The 23,327-nt window shown below is 43.9% G+C and overlaps 2 protein-coding genes across 2 annotated transcripts; one reads left to right on the top strand and one right to left on the bottom strand.

The window, feature by feature from the left end:
* Positions 1–903: 903 nt before the first annotated feature.
* On the top strand, positions 904–8,958 carry LOC148817419 (uncharacterized). Its single transcript, XM_088938384.1, has 4 exons — positions 904–937; positions 5,912–6,761; positions 7,374–7,554; positions 8,743–8,958. The coding sequence occupies exons 1-4, from the start codon at positions 934–936 to the stop codon at positions 8,956–8,958; spliced, it is 1,251 nt and encodes a 416-aa protein (XP_088794510.1). The 5' UTR covers positions 904–933.
* An 8,595-nt stretch (positions 8,959–17,553) lies between these two features.
* On the bottom strand, positions 17,554–21,123 carry LOC148817418 (uncharacterized). Its single transcript, XM_088938387.1, has 4 exons — positions 21,090–21,123; positions 19,700–20,552; positions 18,839–19,019; positions 17,554–17,763 (listed from the first exon to the last, which is right to left on the bottom strand). The coding sequence occupies exons 1-4, from the start codon at positions 21,091–21,093 to the stop codon at positions 17,554–17,556; spliced, it is 1,248 nt and encodes a 415-aa protein (XP_088794513.1). The 5' UTR covers positions 21,094–21,123.
* Positions 21,124–23,327: the final 2,204 nt, after the last annotated feature.

Below are 23,327 nucleotides of genomic sequence, written 5' to 3'. Positions count from 1 at the left end.
ATTGAAACCCCGTGACAGTCTGCTTGATTCATTGGTCTGTTTTCCACGCACGGGGCGGAGCTCGGGGTTTAAAAGAGGGGGCAACTGTACAAGTTGCGTGGTTGGTTGAGTTGGGTTTGGGGAGTTGAAGCTGAAGGGCGGCGGGTAGAGGTCCAGCGTGAGTACTGCATGTTTTTTTAAGGAGCGTTTTAGTATTTTTTTTCGCTTTGTTGAACGAAAGAGCTGTGTATTGTTTTTGTGTGCATCCGTCCCTTGGATTTATAAGCATTAGCTTTCCGAATTTTAGCTATAACTAAGCATGTTTTTTCGCACCCGCTTTTCGCAAATAGGATGAGGTGTCTTACGAAAAGTACTATCCTGGTGTCTCGAGCAGTTGATTTAGTGCGTCTGCGTTTTCAAATTTTGGGGCAAATAGAAGGGCTACTATATCCTAAGCAAGTGCACTTCCAATGATTGAAGTTTTTTTTTTTACTCGGAGTTGTGAAGAGGGCTTTCAGTTGTCCGAGGTTAAGAAAACTGTAAAGGTCTAAGTAACGTGACTTGTCACCTTTAGAAGAGCGTGAGGGACTGGTGTACTTGTCTTCCCTGCTCTTCACTGTTTTAAGATGTATTCATTTTTTATTTTTGTGACATGCCTCCTAACGTTTTTCACGTTGTTCTGGTGAGCTATGCTTGCTGAAGGAAGAGTTGCTGCCGTTTTTTAAAATTGTTTGATTCAAAGATAATTGGCTTGGAAGATGGTTTTTTATATTGTGGTTAAGTACCAAGTTTTAATATGGGCATCCCTATGAGAAAAGGGATCACTCTTAAAATAACTACTTTGGCTGTGGAACTGTTTTGCAGGTGCATAGAACACTTACAGTACCTCCTCTTCAGCAAGAAACATCTTAACCTCAACTGTCTGACCAGGTTAAGACTTCAGCAGCAGACAATATGAGTGAGTATATGGAGTTGTGATGCTGTTTGGGTGCCAGAAACATCTTGATCTTCCAGATTTGGTTGCCACCTTGACAGCTGCTCAGTGGTCATCTTGAACCTGGACTTGCTGTTGCAGTAATGCTTGAAAGCAGGGGTGTCCCATCAAGGTCTCTTGAAAGGGGCAGCACCTGAACAAGTTGGAGAAGCTTGTAAGCCAGCTGGTTCCTGATTTAACCCCTTAAGAGCTGGGTTAGAGAACATGTGGTAATGGCAGCACTTGTGATCTGAATCCTGTAACCCTTGTTTGAAGTAAGCTTTAGCCATTGAAGGTTAATAATTACCATCTTGGTTATCACTAGACTAGATGTGCTTATTAACCATTTCATGTGCTGCCCCTAGAAAAGGAGCATGAGCACCACTTGTTCACTTTCTCCTCCCTTTCCCCCTAATGTTGCACTAGTTGGTTCACACTGCCACACCACTGTTGCTCAATCTTGTAGAACTTGAAGAAGGAAGTCAGTGGTTACTTGTATCACTGGTACCACTGTACTCCTGATCCTGAGAGCTCATGACGCCTGTCTGTGCTGCTCAGTGTTTGGGTTAACTTGCCCTTCCTCAATGGGGTGGAAATCTAGCTACCTTCAGAGTGATAGTGGGAGGGACTGGCCCTGTTTGTAATTGATGGTTCAGAAAAAAAACTGTATTCCTTGTCTAAGGCTTAAGAAATTAGGGATGAAGGTCTACAGTGGAATTTCATTATAGATAGATAGATAGATAGATACTTTATTGATCCCGTGAGGGAAATTGCAGTGCAACAGCAGCTTAACACACACAACACAGCCACAATGTAACGAATTATATAATAATAGTACAATACATACAATACAATACAAGAGTTACTCACAGTCCAGACGCACAAGAACAAACTAGAACAGAACAGTACACAGAAAATCATATCACACTCATATCACACATATGGATATAAATATAGATGTAACTGTAGATATAAATATAAATGTATTGCACAGGTCCCTGGCATATATTGCACAGAAAGTGGTTGTAAACGGGAAAAAGAAGAAGAAGAGAACAGATGTAGCAGTAGATGCGTTTAATCCAGATACAGGTCACTGTCGATGTTGCCTCTGCCAAGACGCAAGGTGGATGCGTTGTACAGTCTTATGGCAGACGGCAAGAATGACCTCCTGTAGCGCTCCCTGTTGCACCGTGGATGAATCAGTCTATTGCTGTACGTGCTCTTCATTCCTGCAAGCCTGTCATAGAGGGGATGGGAGAAGTTGTCCATGATGGCCTCTAGTTTGGACATCATTCTCCTCTCAGCCACTACCTCCAAGGAGTCCAGGTCAGACCCAATGACAGAGCTTGCTCTCCTGATGAGCTTGTTCAGCCTTTTGGAATCTACTGCTCTAATCCCCGAGCCCCAGCACACCACTGCGTAGAAAATGGCACTCGCTACCACCGACTGATAGAACATGTGTAGCATCTTACTACACACATTGAAGGACCTGAGCCTCCTCAAGAAGTAGAGTCGGCTCTGTCCCTTCTTATAGATGGCCTCGGTGTTCTTAGACCATTCCAGTCTATCGTCGATGTGCACTCCCAGGTACTTGTACGAGTCCACCATCTCCACGCCACTCCCATGGATGTAGACAGGAGTAGGTTTGACCTTTTTCCTCCTGAAATCTACCACCAGTTCCTTTGTCTTTGTAACATTCAGTTCCAAGTGGTTTACCCCACACCACTCCACAAAGCTGCTGACCAGTCCTCTGTACTCCTCCTCCTGCTCACCCTTGATACATCCCACAATTGCAGAGTCATCTGAGAACTTCTGCAGGTGGCATGACTCTGAGTTGTACTTAAAGTCCGAAGTATAGAGGGTGAAGAGGAATGGAGAAAGAACTGTCCCTTGAGGTGCCCCTGTGTTACTCACTACCTGTTCAGACACACAGTTCTGAAGTCTCACAGACTGTGGTCTGCCTGTCAGGTAGTCAGTGATCCACGAGGTCGTGGAGGCATCGACTTGCATCTCTTCCAGCTTCCTCCTTAGAAGTAAGGGCTGGATGGTATTGAAGGCACTGGAGAAGTCGAAAAACATGATCCTTACAGTGTTGCCAGCCCTGTCCAGGTGTGAGTAGGCCCTTTGCAGCATGTAGATGATCGCATCCTCCACACCAACACTGGGCTGGTAGGCAAACTGTAGGGTGTCCAGTGATGAGCTGACCAGGGGTCTCAGGTGGGATAAGACCAGCCTTTCCAGTGTCTTCATGATGTGAGAAGTCAGTGCAACTGGTCTGTAGTCGTTGAGGACAGAGGGGCGCCCTTTCTTTGGTACCGGGACCAGGCATGATGTCTTCCAGAGCACCGGGACTCTTTCCAAGCGCAGGCTCAGGTTGAACAGTTGCTGGAGCACTCCGCTCAGCTGATCAGCACAGGCCCTCAGAACTCTGGGACAGATGTTATCTGGTCCTGCGGCCTTACCCTCGTGCAGCCTCTTCAGCTCCTTCTTCACCTGGTCAGCTGTGATGGTCAGCCTGGCCTGGGGGATGGTGCTCATAGTGCTTTCAGTGCTGCAGGTGTTAATGGCGGAGGTGTTGGAGAGTGGCAGCTGTGGGGGATGGGTGGGTGAGTAGCCGTCGGGGGTTGTGGCTGTAGGCGGCCATGTTTGTGGGGGGATGGAGGAGGTATTGGGCAGTCGCAGCTGTGAAGGGTTAGGGAGCGTGTGGCTGTGGGGGGATGGGTGTTGCGCCACAGAGGACCCAGAATCAAACCTGTTAAAGAACTGGTTCAACTCGTTGGCCATCTCCAGGTTCCCCTCTGTTGCACCCCCAGCCTGTTTGAAGCCAGTGATCTCTCTCATACTGCTCCATACATCTCTCACCCTATTCCTTTGCAGCTTATCCTCTACCCTCCTCCTGTAGGCGTCCTTGCTCTCTCTTAACTTCTGCTTTAGCTCCCTCTGTACACGCTTGACCTCTTCCTTATCTCCCCTCCTAAAGGCTCTCTTCTTGTCATTCAGAAGAGCCTTCAGGTCGCTGGTAATCCAGGGTTTGTTATTGGAAAAGCAGTGTACGTCTTTGGTGGGGATGGTGTTGTCTACGCAGAAGTTAATATAGTCAGTGACACAGTCCACCATGCTGTCTATGTCGTCCCCATGTGGTTCGCACAGCACATCCCAGTCGGTGGCCTCCAAAGCACCACGAAGATCCTCCATAGCCTCCAGAGACCATCTCCTCACAGTCCTCATGGTCGCAGGTTGGTGCTGGACAATAGGCGTGTATATTGGTGTGAGCAAGACAAGGTTGTGATCTGATCTGCCAAGGGGGGGAAGGGCTGTGGAACTATATGCATCCTTAGCATTGGCATATAATAAGTCCAGTGTTTTGTTTTCTCTGGTCGGGCACTTAACAAACTGGTGGAAAGTAGGCAGAGTGGTGGAAATGGATACGTGGTTAAAGTCCCCTGAAATAGCTATAAAAGCGCTTGGGTGCTTTGTTTGTAGCCTGGCTGTGACTGTGTTTATGACGTCACACGCTACCTCTGCATTTGCCGTAGGTGGGATGTAAACAACAACAAAGATGGCGCATGTAAACTCCCGCGGCAGATAGTACGGACGCAGTCCTACGGCTACCAGTTCGATGTCCGGGTTGCAGACTCGCTCCTTAACATGAGTATGTCCAGGATTACACCATCTGTTGTTTACAAGCACCGCGAGCCCCCCTCCTTTCCTCTTACCGCTCTCGGTGTTTCTGTCCGCCCGCACCGTCTGAAAGCCGCCGATGGTAACATTCGAGTCCGGAATAAGTTCCTGCAGCCATGTCTCGGTGAAACACATGATACTGCATTCACGATACTCCCTCTGGCTTCTCGCCAATGCTCCCAGTTCGTCCATCTTGTTCACTAAGGACCTCACATTTCCCATGATGATCGAAGGAAGGTAGGGTTTAAATCTCCTTCTCTTCGCCTTTCGCGTCGCACCAGCCCTACAGCCTCGGCTTCTCCTCCTCAGCTCCTCCGGCACCGATGGCTTCTCTCCAGTGGGTAGAGCCGGACGCGCTAGCGCGATCAGCTGGTCCCGCGTGTAGACAATGCTTCTGTGGCTATCGGCATTGCAACTCGATAGCCACAGAGGTCCAAGTATCAGAAAAAACAAGAAAACGTTTCTCAGCTTCCTAGTATCCATCATGTTGTGATCGCAAATCTAGTTGCCGGCAAAGGTATGAGGAAAAAACACTAACACACTAGCATTAACTAACTGAAAGAAACAAAAAGACAACAAATAGACACAGAGCTGCTGTAGCAGGCTGCCACTAACACGGCGCCATCTTGTTTTATGGCTAATGGTTCTAAATACACAGGTCAGAAATGCAGTGGAGTTCAGCTGCAAGACCACTCCTGTCACAACAGCCTCTGTATAGTTGGAGGGAATAGAGCTGGAAGATTGATTGGGTTCTTGAATAAATGCAATGCCTCTGGGGTTTTCTTCTTTGGTGCACTGGATCAGGGGCATGGGTCTTTAGCTCGAGGGTTTTTGATGCAGTGATGCTTCTCAAGAAAGCACACGGGGCTTGGCTTCTCCTCCTGTCCTGAGAGGTGCCTCATTTGTAACTAGAGGATACTGTATCTACATTGCTCATGACTAAGCAGTGCATCTCATTAATGAGAGAGGGGTCCGTTCCTTTTGTGGCCTGAGGTGCTTTGGTGGTGCAAATGGGTGGCTTTCATGGCTCAAGGGTGTTAATGTTTCCTGGGTGTGTGTATGGGTAACCTAGTGGTCTCCTTCTATTGTGCAGTAACGTATTGGTGTTGGACTGGATTGTGAGAGGATGGCTTTCCCTCCATAGTAGGCCGCACTAGAAACCTTGATTGTATTATAATGCATGCAAAGCAGTAGAGGTTGTGGGAATAATCATCAGATTTCTAAATAGAAAATGTTGTGATGCATCCCATGGATCTCTTTCAATATTTGTGTTCATAGGTGTGTTGCTGTTTGGTGTGGAGAGCTCGGGATCTGCCCAGATGGGATTACCCCCAGTTGACTACAATGAAAGCTTTTTTTATCATGCGAAACCTGTTGGAAATCTGAAAGGCTTCACTCGCATCCTGTTCAGTCTGACTGGGATAATGTTTGCAGTCCGTAATGCAGACATCTATGCAGGGTCTCCTCCAGTGAATCCGGACGAAGACTGGCTGACTACAGCCAAGAAAGTTGGCAAAGGAGAATGGGATCAGTATCACTCCCTCTTCTTCCATCCAGAAGGCAGCCTCTATGCTGTGACAAAAAGTGGGGAATTCTACAAGGGTCCCCCTCCTGAGAATGAGTACATGTCCTGGAGGTACAGGGTTGCTACGAAGATAGGAACTGGAGGATGGCTTTTCCCTTCTCTGTTCTTTGACCCTGAGGGTATCCTGTATGCTGTGACATCAGAAGGGAAGCTGGTTAAAGGAAAACCTCCCACTCAAAAGGATTTCGACTGGCTCTCTCATGCTGAAACTGTTGGAACTGGAGGCTGGGCAGAACTTGCCTATTTCATGGCCTTCTCTCCTGATGGCAATCTGTGGTGTGTCTCCAAGGGTAAAGGGAAGATCTACTCTGCTCCACCGCCAAAGTTTGCCACAGATGACTGGCTTGAAAGAGCCCAGAGTCTTGGCATTGACTACAATCGCTACCAGATACTCGCTTTCACGCAAGATAAAACCATTAGCAAAATCTTAAGCTTGGATTTTGAAGTCAACATTGCCAAGATCCTTTCTGATGTCCTTCTGACCGTCGGGCAACATGACTGTGACAACACTGCGGGCACTGTTCCCTACACTGCCACTTTCCAGTAAGTTGATCTTTCTTGATGCTTTTTATGGGGCAAGCTGGTCTTCCCACACAGGGAGACCTTAGAAGCCAGCATTTAGAGGTGTCTGAAACTGTATTCCAAGGTCTTGTAGAACAACCAAAGCTTTTCCCTCATATTTGTGGAGCTATGTTGGTCCCTATAAAACGTGTAGAGATGTGAGGCAATTGCACTCTGCTTCAACATCCAGGATTCAGTTCTGAGCTCTTGATGTTCTCAAGAGCTTCCTATACATCCACATACTTGACTAGGTTTGACATCTTTCAAATCAACACCTTAACTTCCTGCCTCCTCTAAAATTGTCCATTTGAACAAAAGGTCCTTTCAAAGCCTTTCTTGGTCAGTTTGATTCCTGCTTATCTTGGTTCTCAATTTAGAAACCAATTCCAATAACAAGCCTGCACAGACGTGCTGGTTCTGGGCAATGTTATCTGTTCATTCCCTTTCTGACTTCTTAAATAGTGGCCATCAGGTGTGGAAAGAGCTCAAATTTCTGGATCACTCTGTAGTCCATAAACTAATATACAGTATAATAGTTCTTGTTGACAACTTGACAGAATGGTAAATTAATGCATTTCATGTTCAACTGGTTAGGTTTTCAGAGTCTCTTACCCTGGAAAGCTCCTTTTCCCAAGAGCATGGATTTACTGTGGCAGATGGGGCATCGACAACCTTCAAGGCTGGAATCCCAGTGATTGCGGAGAATGAAACGACAGTCACCCTAGATGTCAGTACAAGTCACACCTGGAGCTTTACAGAGACGGAAAGGAAACGGGTAGGTTTTCAGTGCTGGATACTCCTAAATGGAAATGCCCATTAGCTCAACGTGCTCAATTAAGGCAAGATGGTTGCAGTGAGGGGTACAGAACATACAAGTCGGTTTTCTGAATACTGAGCTATATATTGCATTCCCTTCAAGCTATTCATCTCCCAAGTTATTTGGATGCTGCTAGACTCTTGGGTGACTTCACCCAGTACAGTAGGTTCTGAATACTTAACACTCTTTAGTTTACACCTTCCTTTTCTTGACATAAGTGAAATGTCAAAGGTTTGGGGAATTAAGTAAAATCATAAAATAGCTTGAATGCCCTCTGTCCAACTTCAAAATTACTATCCAAGAGGCTTAAACAAGCCCCTTTTAAATGCAGCTTCTACCTTTTCTAAATCCATATTACTTCTCCTAGGATTCTAGTCCCAAATGGATCCTCTGGCTTGGTTATTTTTGTACATCTGTCCACAATAGAACTTACTGGTCCATCACTACTTCAGTTTGCTCTGTATGAAGGAGCACTACATTTAGACTTTGCTGGGGAAACATGAGTAAAGGGCCAGAGCATCTGCAGAGGGGTTAAAGGTTGGTAGAATGCCATCAGCCCCTGGTCACTTCTCTTCCCTTTTAAGCATCTAGGATCTGTAGCCATTTGTTAATACTTTGCCCCTATCGGTATCGGTCTTCCTGAAGCATGTAAACAGCTGAGTGAAATATTCAGTTACTTGGTTTCTAAATATTCCCTCTTCTCTCAAAGGTGTCTCCTTGGCTTTTAGTAGTACTGAAAAAAGTCTTTTCCCTTGTGATCTTTTTGTGTGGATCTCTAATCTTGGGAGACTGTACCACAAGTTTTGGAATTCCTACATAGGGTGGGGGGTGTATGTCTGAGGTACTTTAAAACTGTTGACTCTGTAATTTTAGTCAAATCCTTTAAAGAAAATCAGTTTTATATTTGTGTAGTATTGCTTAGTTCCTCTAATTGGAGCTAGAACTGCAAGCCTGGGTAGCTTCCTCCAGACACTGCTTGGTAATCTCCAAAACTCCTGTGCTCGCAGATAAGAGGCAGAGGGGAAGAGTAGCCCCATAGTCTCATCGCATAAATCAAACATGCTTTCCCCCCCCCCACAGCTTCTTGCTAATTGTACTTCCAAAAGTGAACATGCCAGGTGTTGATTTGCTGCCTTGCCTCCAAAGGTTGTTGACGGCTCTACCTTGAGCAGCACAGTGCCCCCTGGGAAGGCAGTGAGGTTCAAGGCTGTTGTCCAGAAGGCAACCCTGGCTGTTCCTTATACAGCGAAGGTGACCACTGTCTTTGGATATGAAACCACTATTACTGGAAGATGGCTTGGAGCTTCAGTGTCCAGAGTGGGAATAAAGGAAGAAATCCTTGACCTCAAAAAGGAGCCATAGATCTGGCAAAGACCTGTATGAATATATTTTTTTCAATAAATAGGGAAAATACTAGCAGTTGGGAAGTTGTATGTGTTGCATTATCTGCTTCCTTGTGTTCTAACCAATACAAATGCCGTAAGTGCTTGGAGAGTAATCTAGTTAAATATGGTATGCTATGAGTTTCTGGGACAATGGGCAAATACTGGCAGTTGTGGAATTCAGTATTTGAGGTTTTTCAGGGACTCTATAGGTGCAGACTAGTTCATTTTCATAATTTGGTGGGGAAACACACTTCTAATAGGCTTATGTGCAAGCCAATATTTCAGGGTGTTCGGACTGGTTATTTTGTGTTGTGGGTGTAGTCCTGCATTATGCAAGGTATGTTTGCAGTTTCACTTTACCTTGCTGTTCCTTGAGCCATTTTATGTGTACATTTACTGCATAAAGTCCCTACTTCTCCAGAGTCTGCTTCCATTCCACTTAACCTAGATCTTCAACTGTACAATTGCTCTTGCAGAGAATGGCATACAAACCCTTCATTCTTCTGCCACAAAGAGGACTGGAGCATGAGGATGTCCTGAGCCAAACATCCTCATCTCAGCTGTCCTGGCTGTGATTTCACTCTCGGCCAATGTGCATGTTGCAGCTTCCCATTTGAACCTCTACAATATTTATACTGGCCTCACATGAGACCCAATGAGTTGCTGTTACTAGGTTTCTTTATTCATGGAGTTGTGCAGTGCTATGTAGCAACACTGAAGTCAAGAAGATTTGATCTTCAGAATTGGAACTGTCTGGGTTTGTTGACAATTATTGTCCCGTGTCTAAAGAGTAAAAACTTAAACAAGCCAGTGTTCTGCTTGCTGTGGAGGGAGCAGCTCTCTCCTCTGCTTTCTCATGATAGGTTTTGTCCATGGTTGAATTGCAGCCTGAACAGCATTTTGGCTGCTTTTCCCTTTTTCACACACCCACTGTGCTCCCTGATCACACTGTCCCTTTTCACAGTACAGCACATGTCTGTCTCCTGCCTTATCTAGCACTGCTTTACCATCTCCAGCAGTAACTTATTAATTCAGATACTAGATCCTGCAACTTGCAAGGTAATACCGTATGAGAATTAGTACCATTAGCATAAAATAAGAAAGTGATGCATGAGGTTCTAAGACTATCTATTGGCTTGACAATAGGACCTCACAGGCTGAAACTCAACCATGGACAAAGCATGACATCATGAGCGAACACACAGAAGTCAGAGCTGCTCCCTCCACAGCAAACACAGAACACTGGATTGTCTAAGTTTTGAAACTTTAGAGATGGGGGCAATAATTCTAGATAAACCCAGACAAACAGCCCCAGTTCTGAAGATTAGCTCCCCTTGACTTTAACAAGATTGCTACATAGTACTGCACATCTGCTGACAGATGTGGGGACAATGTTACGCAGCCTTCCAGCACTCAAATCCTGAAACTGAGGGTTCTCCTGGTCATTTCCGGCAGGAATCATAGCTTTAGGAAGCAAAACGTTTCAAAAACGTGGCCCTCCACACAATAGTATAGTTTGGAATATATCCAATGTACAGTAATAACCTCATTTCTGTTCTTCAGTCACAGAGTTGTAAAGAAATGTAATAAAAGGAATTTATCAGGTCCCATTGGAGGACAATATTAATACTGTGAAATGATGGAAAGCTGCATCATGTGAATTGGCTGAGAAAGTGCAATCACAGCCAGAACAGCTAAAATGAGGTTGTTTGGCTCAGGACCTCCTCATGCTTCAGTCCTCTCCTTGTGTCAGCAAAGTGAATGGCATTTAACCTTTCTCTGCAAGAGCAGTCATTGTATAACTCAAGATCTGGACAAAACTGATCTAGTGGAACTGACCAGACCCTGGATTGACCAGATGAGAAGATCCAGCAGTCTTCTAAAGAACTGTTTCTCATGTCTGGTGTCTCAGAGCTCTTCCTTAAACCTCTGGAGAAAACATTGTAGCATACCATATTCAACTGGATTACTCTCCAAACACTTACAGTGCAGAATGTAATGATGGAGCCTGCTAATGGCTTTTACATGCTGAACTGTAATCATCATGCCTGCTTGATCACAAAGGCTTTTCCTCCCCCTGTACTTACCCCCAAATGGTGAATGTTTACCTAAATGGTAAATGTTTACACTAAACTCCTGATGACAAAGGAAGGTTTCTATTTCCTTCAGTTACATCAAAGACAGGAGGGGGGGGGGGAAACGTGTATATACTGTATAAGTTCTGTAGGACCATATCCACTTTGAGCTACGATAGGTGCTATAACTGTTATGGTGCTTATTGTGGTTCCTTGTATGCATACAATAAAGCTTGGCTGGGTGAGCGAACACTTCAGACTCGAATTTCTTGGTTTCTACAATTTGGCACTGCGAGCAGGGTACTCCAACGACACGAGACTTTCCCACACAGCACCCTGTGTATTCTGTCCACAAAATCAGAGGTAAGGACTCCTCTTTCCGAAAGTTCCGACCGTCTTGGGCTGTGGTGGGGAGGCTCCCTTGTCCAGCGAGTATAGCCTAAGTATAAGTTTGCCGAGAAAGCAGAAATTCCCTGGCCCGAGGGAGGCACCGGTGCAGTTGTGGGTAAGTGCTATAAGGCCTGATTCTGTTTGGGGCAGGCATTCTCTATCTAGGTGCTGTAAGGCCCGATGCTGTCCCGGGCAGGCATTTTCAGTTTGGTGCTGTAAGTTCCGGTTCTCTCCCGGCGAGTGTCCGTGTTATTTGTTGGGAAGCCCAGGTGCACTTCCGTGTTTTATTGTTTCATTGTTGTTCCATTGTTGTTTTCAGAATTGATAAAAAGTGGTGTGATGAGATGATAGTACAGCTATCAGATTATGTGAGTAAGAAAAAAAAGGTTGAAGGAAACTGAAGAAAAATTGAGGAGAAGGTTAGGCCTGCCAGAGGGTGTGTGGGATGTTGCAGCTTGTGGAAAGGTGTTTGAATACTGGGTGAAAAGTGCTCGGTGTGTGTGAGGAGAAGCTGAAAAAGAAATATGGATGATCAAATGGTTTGGTCTGAGCAGGACTGTCAGAAAGTGCCTGACCAGAGGTGTCAGGATAAACAGACTTATATTGGAATAAGTGATGATGTGTTTATGAAAAGTTATGCTGTTAAAAGAGATACATGTAAAGGCAAAACAAAATATAACGCGTTATAATTAAATTATAACTAAAATGTTCACAAAGTATAAAACCTAATCTAAGACCTTAAGGATGTCATACGAAAAAAATATTCTTAATGTGTATGTGTGTCTTATTAACTTGTATGCCGGCATATTCATATACAACGTGTGTGTGTGAAAGACCTCAGTGTGTAACTGTGAAGTTTGGTATAGTAACTGACGGTGTGAGTGTGTCTAGCCAGCCGGACTGGCTAGAGACTTAACTAAAAACTTGACTAAAGGAAATGAAAAAGCAACTTAAGTGACTAGAAAATATAAGAGCATCTAAAACAGATAAGTACAAATACCAGCACAGTACAGGTGGACCTAAATGAGTTATCTAAACATGTTATTTGTATAAAATTAATTGAAACAAAGTTGAAATATATGGGGAGAGTACAGACCTGCAGTGGTGAGCATTTGTGCTTTATATTGCTTAGATTTAAGTTTAAGGGGGTAATTCCTCATTGGTAATTAAGCAAATTTATTTAATGGCTTGAAACCAGACATTGTTAACATGCTGTAGATTCAGAAACATGTCTGGTGGATAACACCACTGTGAAATTTGCAGAACTGGTTAAACTCTGCCGACAGATGGAGAGATGTGTACACTAAGGTGGGAGCAGTTCACATGGGGTGTATTCCACAGAAATTGGATGAATCTCAGAAACTAAATAAGACCGGGGGAGATCTCTGGTTCACAATTATTGTAAAAGAATACAGGTCATTTTAAGAGAAACTGCAGAAAGCACATGCAGGATGAAGAAAAGCAGGGACTTGTCCTGGGGTTCATCTGACAGGGAAGAACAGGGAAAAAAATATATCTCCCCACTAAGAAGTTTGTCTGGGGAAGATAAACAGTCCTTTGAGAGATCTGTTTACCTAGAGTGTTCCCTTGTAGCCTCCCTAAGTCTGTCCTAGTCCATTGAGCAAAATGAGTTAAAACTAAAATGTACTACTAATGGGATGTCTGTTTCTCTGTTATGGGATACACTACTGCTCAACGGTGTGGTATAGAGTATGTGGGTAGACGGCAGGAGGCCACAGGAGTAGGGGGCAGTGAGTTGAACTTACTGAGTAAAAGATCTGATTGCTTCCCCTGATGAGGAAACCCACAAGTCTGAGCTGCTTCAGGTTTTAGTGTTTCGAGTTAAAAAAGTACATAAAGCTAGATATGATAAGGCCCAAGTGTGTCTAGAATTGTGTCATTTTAACAGGGCCTGGGTGGACTCTTTTTCAGAGTGAGCACAAACAGATCTGCTGAAGGGGCGAGTGTAGCCCAAGGACAAGACTGCCTTGGTTCCAGAGCAGAAGCCACCTTTAATGAGTTGAAAAAAGCTCTTTTACAGGTGCTGAGACTGGGGTTTCCTCAGATGGATTTACCACTCTTTTGTATGCAACTGTGGAAAGTGGGTTCTGGGCAGCTGTGCTGACACAGGAGCATGGAGGTAGGCACCATCCGTGAGATACTATTTGGGACCATTAGATGCTGTAGTCAAAGGGTGGGGGACCGTGAAGATTTACTACTGTTTACTGATGGGTCCTCTCTGGTGCATGAGGGAAGAATGGAGAGCAGGCTGAGCTGTTACGACATAATTTGATGTGTTAACAGCTAGAAAGACGCCCCCCCACTGCCTCAGCACAGCAAGCCGACTTGAGAGCAATGATTGAACCTTGTATTGTAAATATGCTAAAGGAAAAACAGTAACAATTTAAACCTACTGTATACTGTATATGTATTTGGGGTGTGCCACGATTTTGGATGGCTGTGGAGGAATAGAGATTTCCTCACCAAAGCAGGGACTCCAGTTAAGAATACTGGATTGATCTCTGAACTGTTAGAAACTTTACAGCTGCTGTATAAAGTAGTTGTGATAAAGTGTAAATTATATAATAAAGAAATATCTCCAGTAACTCGAGTGAACGACTATGCAGATGCGGCTACTGGGCAAGCAGCCCTGGGAATGCAGGTCTTAGACCACTGTTCGTGGAAAAAAATGTGGAGCTGCATGATGAGGTGTGGCGCTGCCAGCAGACCAAATCCCCTGCATGCCCTCACTGCCTAATGTCTTTTGTTGCCTGAAATTGGAGACCTGGGTGTGAGTCAAAAGGTGTGCCGGTTTTCCCAATGGGTGGGGACTGCCCTGCCGCTAGGATTCTAATCAAGGGACACACTTCACTAGAAAGGTGTCAGGCTGTGATCGCCTCACCGGGAGTGAGGTGGGATCTACAGTGCCCCCATCATCCTCAGTCTTCAGGGAAAGTGGAGAGGGTTAATCGAACCCTCAAGAAGAGACTCACCAAGTATTATGTGGGAGGGGTCTCCTGGATAGAGCTGTGTAGTTTGAGAGCTAGGACCAACTGGACCACAGGACTAAATCCTTTTGAAGTTGTCACAGGGAGGCCAATGCATCTCACTGCCACTTTTGTTGCCCACCATAACGATCTGAGACAATTAACTAATTCTGTGTTGCAGTATTGTCATTTGTTTTCACAGGCCAATGGCCTCACCACCCACCAAGTAAAGGTGGCCTGGGGAAAGACCATTCCTGGAGGCCACGACCTATAGCCGGGAGAGCCGGGTGTGGATTAAAAAGATACCATCCCAGACGCTTCAGGCTGAGTGGGAGGGGCCGTACCAAATGCTGCTGATGACACACTGTGAAAGTCCAGAGGAAGGACCAGTGGATTCATGCCTCCTTCTGTCGACGTATCCAACCTCCGGTGGAATCCACAACAGAAAGACTATTTTTATTTTTTGTTTTTAGGAGTAGTGTTGTTTGTGTGTATAATTGTTATAATCACATGTATTAAGAGTACAATCACTGCTTTATGTCACCGCATCACCTCCAATACAAATGTTAGGATAGTACACAAGTATGAAGTAAAGTTAGCAGACTCTAACTCTAGAGATTTTTGTTGAAAAATGGAAGCTATGTTCCTATTTTCTAAGGGGGGATTGATGGAGCCTGCTAATAGCTTTTACATGCTGAACTGTAATCATCACGCCTGCTTGATCACAAAATCCTTTCCTCCCCCTGTACTTACCCCCAAATGGTGAATGTTTACCCTAATGATAAATGTTTACACTAAACTCCTGATGACAAAGGAAGGTTTCTATTTCCTTTGGTTACATCAAAGACGAGAGGGGGGGGAAACGTGTATATATAAGTTCTGGAGGACCATATCCACTTTGAGCTACACTAGGTACTATAACCGTTCTGTGCTTATTGTGGTTCCTTGCATGCATACAATAAAGCTTGGCTGGACAAAAGCACTTCAGGCTCAAATTTCTTGGTTTCTACAGTAAGTATTTGGACAGTGACAATTTTTGTTGTTTTGGCTCCATACTCTAGCACAGTGGTTCTCAAACTTTTTGGACCAAGTACCACCCCTAATCCAACCAAAGCATCCAAATACCACCTACAAGTCATGATCTCATAGGAACCCCAGAAATTCTCATTGACCAACATGAGCGCGCGTGCACACACACTCACACATACATATAATAAATATTATAATAATAAACTTTATTTGATATAGCACCTTTAAAGGTGGCTTCTCAAAGTGTTTTACAGAAAAAAAAACATTAACAACAACTAATAAAAAAAGCACCATTTCAGTGAGAGGGGTGAGCCTGTTTAGTTGAGCAAAGCAGATGTGAATTAATTTTTCGAGCCTTGATACAATTCACAACAGAGTCTAACAGATATTAAATCGTCAGGCATTTTCCTGACGGCAAAGGTCTTGCGGTGGATGTTGTAATGCGTACATTAATTTCTGGAGCAACCTCTCTAATTCGTGCAACTACACCGTTATGTCGGCTTGTCATTGCTCTAGCACCGTCTGTACAAACTCAGACCCATTTTATCCAGTCGAGGCCATTCTCTTCGATAAATTCATTCAGAAGCTGAAATATGTGCTCTCCTGTAGTTCCTGTTGGTAGCGGTTTACAGAACAGAAAGTCTTCATGGGACATGCCCTCAAACTCGTATCGAACGTAAACGAGCAAATTGGCCAAATCGACTACAGACTCATCTAATTGCAGTGAAAAACATCTGCTCATCTTAACGCGCTCTATCAGTGTACTTTTGATATAATCCTTCATATCAATAATTCTATGAATGACTGTGTCTTTCAGGGGAAGGGGGGCAGCAGGTCGAGCTGTTTAGCAGCTTTTTCTCTACACATAATACGTGTCAGCTCTTTTGCCAAGGTAAATAAGGTTCTTCAAAAATAGTCTAGCTTACCTGCTTTAGCAATACGCAAGCTTGCATTTTTCCGCATTTCCATTTTTATTTAAAGTTTTTATTTCATGCGCATGGGAGCGAAACACAGAGACGCTCGGTGTATTTTTCTCAAATTAGAACAGTCCTTAAATATTTTTCTGTTATCACGCTTTCGTGTGCTCACAAGATTACCTGCGTTCGTAGCACGTATTTCTATGCATTCCTGTGTTTACAACGTTGGCATTGTTCCAAAATCACGCACATTCTCCTTTCTCCCTATTTGCTGGAGATACAGTAGCTTTTTTTAAATACAATTGGTCACTTGCATCTGTAGCACGCATTCCTATAGAGTGGTATAGAATTACAGAGTATCTCGTGTCCACTGAAGTATTAGCGCGCACTGTATCGTAGTACATAGGCTGCGTATTCGACATGTATTACAATACAAAATATGAAAACCCGTCCCGCTTTTTCAGCGCTCACGACACAGTTCCAGGGTCATTTGGCGTACCACTGCCGGTACGCGTACCACAGTTTGAGAACCACTGCTCTAGCACATTGGATTTGAAATAAAACGGAGATTAAAGTGCACAATGTCAGCTTTAGATTTGAGGGTATTTACATATATATTGGGTGAACCATATAGGAATCACAGCTCCTTTTTATACATAGTCCTCCCATTTCATGGGACCAAAAGTAAATGGACAATTGGCTGCCCAGTTGTTTCTTGGCCATCTGCGTGTTGCATCATGAGTTCTACAGTGAGCCAACTCATGTGCAGAGAGCCAACAAAAGGTCTAGAGTCTATTTTAGATGTGGCATTTGCACCGGGCGTTTGTTGTCGTCCTCTCTAAACATGAGGACCAAAGAAGTGTAAATGCCATTAAAGCAGGCTGCGATTCCTACAGTATATGGTTCACCCAAGAGGGATTTGAATACCTTCAAATTAAAGCTTACATTCTGCATTTTAGCCTCATAGTCATTGTTTCAAATCCAATGTGCTGGTGTACAGAGCCAAACCAAAAATTGTCACTGTCCAAATACTTATGGACAGCACTGCATATGGTATTTATATTCTTAGATGGCACAAAAGCAGATTATGAAGAACAAATACAATTTCACAACTGCTAGTATTTGCCTATTTATTGAAGAATACGCTTCATACAGCTCTTTGCAAGATCTATGGCTACTTTTTGAGGTCAAGGCTTTCTTCCTTTATTCTCACTCTGGACACTGAAGCTCCAATCCATCTTCCAGTAATAGTGGTTTCATATCCAAAGATGGTGGTCACCTTTGCTTTGTAAGGAACATCCAGGGTTCCCTTCTGGACAACAGCCTTGAACCTCACTGCCTTCCCAGGGGGCACAGTGCTGCTCAAGGTAGAGCTCTCAACAACCTTCAGAAACAAAACAGCAATTCAACACCTGGCATGTTCACTTTTGGAAGTACAATTAGAAAGAAGCCTGGGGGGGGGAGGGGATAGATTTAATTGTAAGGGAAGAATATTTGATTTCTACGACTACGGGGCTATTCTTCCCCTCTGCCCCTATTATGCATGTACAGTACATGGGAGTTTGGGAACCAAGCAGATTCTGGAGCAAGCTACCCAGGCATGAAGTTTGAGCTCCAATTAGAAGAACTGCAGGCAAAACAGGGTGTTGTGAATAATAATCCAACCATTCTTGATTCCCACCAGTTTATGTTAATGAGCAGGAACTAGTCCCTGCTTATAAAGGGATTTTCTTTAAGGATTTGACTCAAATTACAGAGTCAACATTTTTAAGAGTATTTCAGACACCTTCCCCACCCCAAGTAGGAAGTGCAAAACCTGTGGTACAATAGATATACTGTAGTTTTCCTGGCCAGGTTAGCGATCGCCACTGAAAAGGATCACAAGGGAAAAGGCATTTTCCAGTACTACAAAAAGCAGAGGAAATACCTTAGAGAAGAGGGAATATGTAGAAAATACAGAACCAAAGTAACTGAATATTTTACTCCACTGTTAACATGCTTCAGGAAGACCAATAGTGACAGAGGCAAAGTCTTAAGAAATGGTTACAGTTCCTCTTTAACCATCTTGAAGAGAAATTACCAGGGGCCGATTGTATTCTACCAGCCTTTTGTAACTACTCAGAAGATGCTCTTGGATGTTCATTTTGAAGTTGGATAGTGGGCACTCAAGCAAAACTATAAGTTAGCTTAGTTCTCAATCTCTTCTATTTCAGTTGTCATGTCAAGAAAACGAAGGTGTAAACTAAAGTGTTAAGTATTCAGTGAGGTCACCCAAGAGTCCCCCAGTCTATTTGGATGCTGCTAGATGAATAGCTTGAAGGGAATGCAAAATGCAAGTCTATAGTCTCTGAATATAGAACTACATGTTCTGTACACCTCACTGCAACCATCTTGCCTTAATTGAGCACGTTGAGCTAATGGGCATTTCCATTTAGGAATATTCAGCACTGAAAACCCACCTCTTTCCTTTCGGTCTCTGTAAAGCTCCAGGTGTGACTTGTACTGACATCCAAGGTGACCGTAGTTTCATTTGCCGCAATCACTGGGATTCCAGCCTTGAAGGTTGTCGATGCCCCAACTGCCACAGTAAATCCATGCTCATGGGAAAAGGAGCTTTCCAAGGTAAGAGACTCTGAAAACCTAACCAGTTGAACATGAAATGCATTATTTACCATTCTGTCAAGCTGTAAAGAAGAAATATTGTATAGTAGGTTGTGGACTACAGAGTGATCCAGAAATTTGAGAGTTTGGGCTCAAGAGCCCTTGCACACCTGATAGCCAATATTTCAGAAGCCACAAAGGAAATGAGTAGATAATATTGCCCAGAACCAGCACATCTGTGCAGGCGTGTTCTTGGAATTGGTTTCTAAATCAAGAACCTAAAAGATAAGCTGTTGCCGTCAGCTCTTGAACAGGAGTCAAACCATGATCAAGAAATCCTTTGAAAGGATCTTAGCAAAACCTCTCCCATTTTTTGTTCAACTGCAATTTTAGAAGATGCAGGCAGTTAAGGTCTTCATTTGAAAGACGTCAAATGAAGTCAAGTATGCGGATGTACAGGAAGGTTTTCAGAACACCAAGAGCTCAGAACTGGACTGAGGCAGAACTGAATCCTGGATGCTGGAGCAGAGTGCAATTGCCTCACATCTCCACACATTTACAGGGACCAACACAGTTCCACAAATTTGAAGGAAGAGCTTTGGTTGTTCTACAAGACCTTGGAATACAGTTTCAGACACCTCTAAATGCTGGCTTTTAGGGTCTCCCTGTGTGGGAAGGCCAGCTTGCACCATAAAAAGCATCAAGAATGATCAACTTACTGGAAAGTGGCAGTGTAGGGAACAGTGCCTGCAGTGTTGTCACAGTCATGTTGCCCGACGGTCAGAGGGACATTGGAAAGGATCTTTGCAACGTTGACTTCAAAATCCAAGCTTATGATTTTGCTAATGGTTTTATCTTGCGTGAAGGCAAGTATCTGGTAGCGATTGTAGCCAATGCCAAGGTTCCGGGCTCTTTCAAGCCAGTTGTCGGTGGCAAACTTTGGCGGTGGAGCAGAGTAGATCCTTCCTTTACGCTTGGCGACACACCACAGATTGCCATCAGGAGAGAAGGCCATGAAATAGGCAAGTTCTGCCCAGCCTCCAGTTCCAACAGTTTCAGCACTACTGATCCAGTCTTGATTCATGTGACTTGGAGGTTTTCCTTTAACCAGCTTCCCTTTAAATGTCACAGCATACAGGATACCCTCAGGGTCAAAGAACAGAAAAGGGAGAAGCCATCCTCCAGTTCCTATCTTTGTAGCAACCCTGTGCCTCCAGGACACATACTCATTCTCAGGAGGGGGACCCTTGTAGAATTCCCCACTTTTTGTCACAGCATAGAGGGTGCCTTCTGGATGGAAAAAGAGGGAGTGAAACTGATCCCATTCTCCTTTGCCAACTTTCTTGGCTGTAGTCGTCAGCCAGTCTTCATTCGGATTCACTGGAGGAGACCCTGCATATATGTCTGCATTACGGACTGCAAACATTATCCCAGTCGGAGTGAACAGGATGTGAGAGAAGTCTTTCAGGTTTCCAACATGCTTCGCATGATAAAAAAAGCTTTCATTGTAGTCAACTGGGGGTAATCCTATCTGGGCAAATCCTGAGCTCTCCACACCAAACAGCAACACACCTATGAACACAAATATGGAAAGAGATCCATCACAACATTTACAGTAGGTCTCAGCTGATTCTCACAGCCTCAACTGCTTTTCATGCACAATACAATCAAGGTTTCTAGTGCAGCCTACTATGGAGGGGAAAACCCATCCTTTCACAATCCAGCCCAACACCAATAGGTTACTGCACAATAGATGGAGACCACTAGGTTACCCATACACACATCCAGGAAACACTCACACCCTTGAGCCATGAAAGCCACCCATTTGCACCACCAAAGCACCTCAGGCCAAAAAAGGAATGGACCCCCTGTCTCATTAATGAGATGGCATTGGTTAGTCAGGAGCAATGTAGATACAGTATCCTCTAGTTACAAATGAAGCACTTTTCAAGACTGAAAGAGAAGGCAAACCCCGTGAGCTTTCAAGCATTACTGCAACACCAAGTCCAGGTTCAAGATGACCACTGAGCAGCTGTCAAACTGGCAACCCAATCTGGAAGATCAAGATGGTTCTGGTACCTAAACAGCACCATAGCTCCACATACTCACTCATATTGTCTGCTGCTGAAGTCTTAACCTGGTCAGACAGTTGAGGTTAAGATGTTTCTTGCTGAAGAGGAGGTAAGTGTTCTATGCACCTGCAAAACAGTTCCACAGCCAAAGTAGTTAATTTAAGAGTGATCCCTTTTCTCATAGGGATGCCCATATTAAAATGGGCACTTTAACAATATAAAAATACATCTTCCCAGCCAATTATCTTTGAGTCAATTAAAAATCAGCAGCAACTATTCCTTGAGCGAGAATAGCAGAACACCGTGAAAAACAGTAGGGGTCATAATTGTGACAAATTTAATAAAAAAGGAACAGATCTTAAAAAAAGCGAAGAGCAGGGAAGTACACTAGTACGCTGTTCTGAAGGTGACAATTCACGTTACTCTGACCTTCACACTTTTCTTAAACTCGGGCAACTGAAAGCCCTCTCCAGAAGTCCGAGAAAAAAACCCATCATTGGGAGTGTACTTCCTTAGGATATAATAGCTATTCTATTTGCCCCTACAGTAGAAAAGCAAGAAAAACAGACGTACTGATGAACTGCTTGAGAGGTCAGGATAGCACTTTCCGTTAGACTACGAAAGATGCACCATCCTTTTTGCGAATTCTTCTGAAACGCGAAAAACAGGTGAAAACACATGCATAGCCATAGCCAAACCCCAGAAAGCTTGTGCTTATAAATCCAAGGACGGGTGCACACAAAAACATGAAACAGCTCTTTCGTTCAAAAAAAAAAAGCTTAAAACACTAAAAACCTCACCTCTCCAACCCGAAAACAACCAACCACACAGCTTGTACTGCTGCCCCCTCTTTTAAACCCTGAGCTCCACCCCTTGCGTGGAAAACAGACCAATGACGTCAGAAAGACGATCACTCTACCCTGAATCAAGCAGATTGTCACGGGGTTTCAATATTGAATCAGAAACAGCAGATTTCGCACAGGATAAGGACAACCAACATCGCACTGTAGTGCCGTACAACAACGAGAAAATACCCGCCGTTTACGAATGTGAGCTGTATATAAATATATACGTGTGGATCAGTCTGAGCGTGGACTGTGTACTGAAAGTCTCATTCCACATCACAGGTCTCCACAAAGCCGGTGAGCCAGCGACTATGACGCAGGATTGCAGAATCAGGTCAATAGCGCCCTTGAGCTTGTGGTTCTGTATTGCATATATTCTTCAAAGATAGCTTTCCTATGTGTTCCAAATTTACAAAATACTAAATGTTTAATAGAAGTCCCGAATTATATTGCTAACAAATATAAGGGACGCTGTGTAATACGTGTGTTGATGTAATGATCATTTTTTTTAATATTACCCAATAAATATATAACCCAAAGATAGATCATTTTTCTAAGTTTGAAGTACAGATTAGTCTTCCTCTTGACACCGTTATTCTGATACACCACACAGACGGATTTTGTCAGAAGCAGCTGTTAAACTAGCGCGGGTTCAGGAAGCAGCAAACAGGGCGATCACTGGGGTAAAAAAAGTGTGTTTTAGGCTTTTATTTTGCTTTTCGAAACGACATTAGAAAGACTTGGGGGGAAGTATTATCAGTAAGAGTGACTTCTGTATGGACTATTGTGGATGTGAAGAGATGATGAACTTTCCTGGAAAGAGTATAGAGTGGAAAAAGAATAGAAGTTGTCCCCCACACACAAATTTACTGACTGGAGATTTAATAAGCATTTCTGGTGCTGAGGTATATCTAGTACTGATAACATACCTGTTTCCTTTCAGTCTGTGTAAAGCTCCAGGTATATGTGGTACTGACATCAAGGGTGACTGTAGTTTCATTCTCCGCGATCACTGGGATTCCAGCCTTAAAGGTTGTTGATGCCTCAGCTGCCACAGTAAATTCATGCTCATAGGAAAAGGAGCTTTCCAGAATAAGGGGCTCTGAAAACCTAACCAATTGAAAATACTATCGTTTCTTTTACTGTACTATCAAATCAAGACTTACATCTTGTAAAAAAAATCCATATTAAACAGACTCATCCAAACTCATCCACATCCATGGTTATATGAAGCATTTGGGCTTAATAAGTGAACAAACTGTGGAAATGTCACACTTTTGAAAGTAACAGGAAACCCTTGTCAGAGGTCTTAATTTTAGATTTGTACATTAAAACACCTTCGACATCAAATTAAGTCTCCATCATTGAGTTTAAAGCATGTGGATGCACAGAAAAGGACTGAGAACACGCCAACAGCTCAGTCCAGAACT

The sequence above is a fragment of the Atractosteus spatula genome, chromosome 20 (genome assembly GCF_055471065.1).
Source record: "Atractosteus spatula isolate fAtrSpa1 chromosome 20, fAtrSpa1.hap1, whole genome shotgun sequence".
In the NCBI taxonomy this organism is placed as follows: Eukaryota; Metazoa; Chordata; class Actinopteri; order Semionotiformes; family Lepisosteidae; genus Atractosteus; species Atractosteus spatula.
Note: the sequence above shows the minus strand (reverse complement) of the source record. Positions and strands in the feature narration are given on the sequence as shown.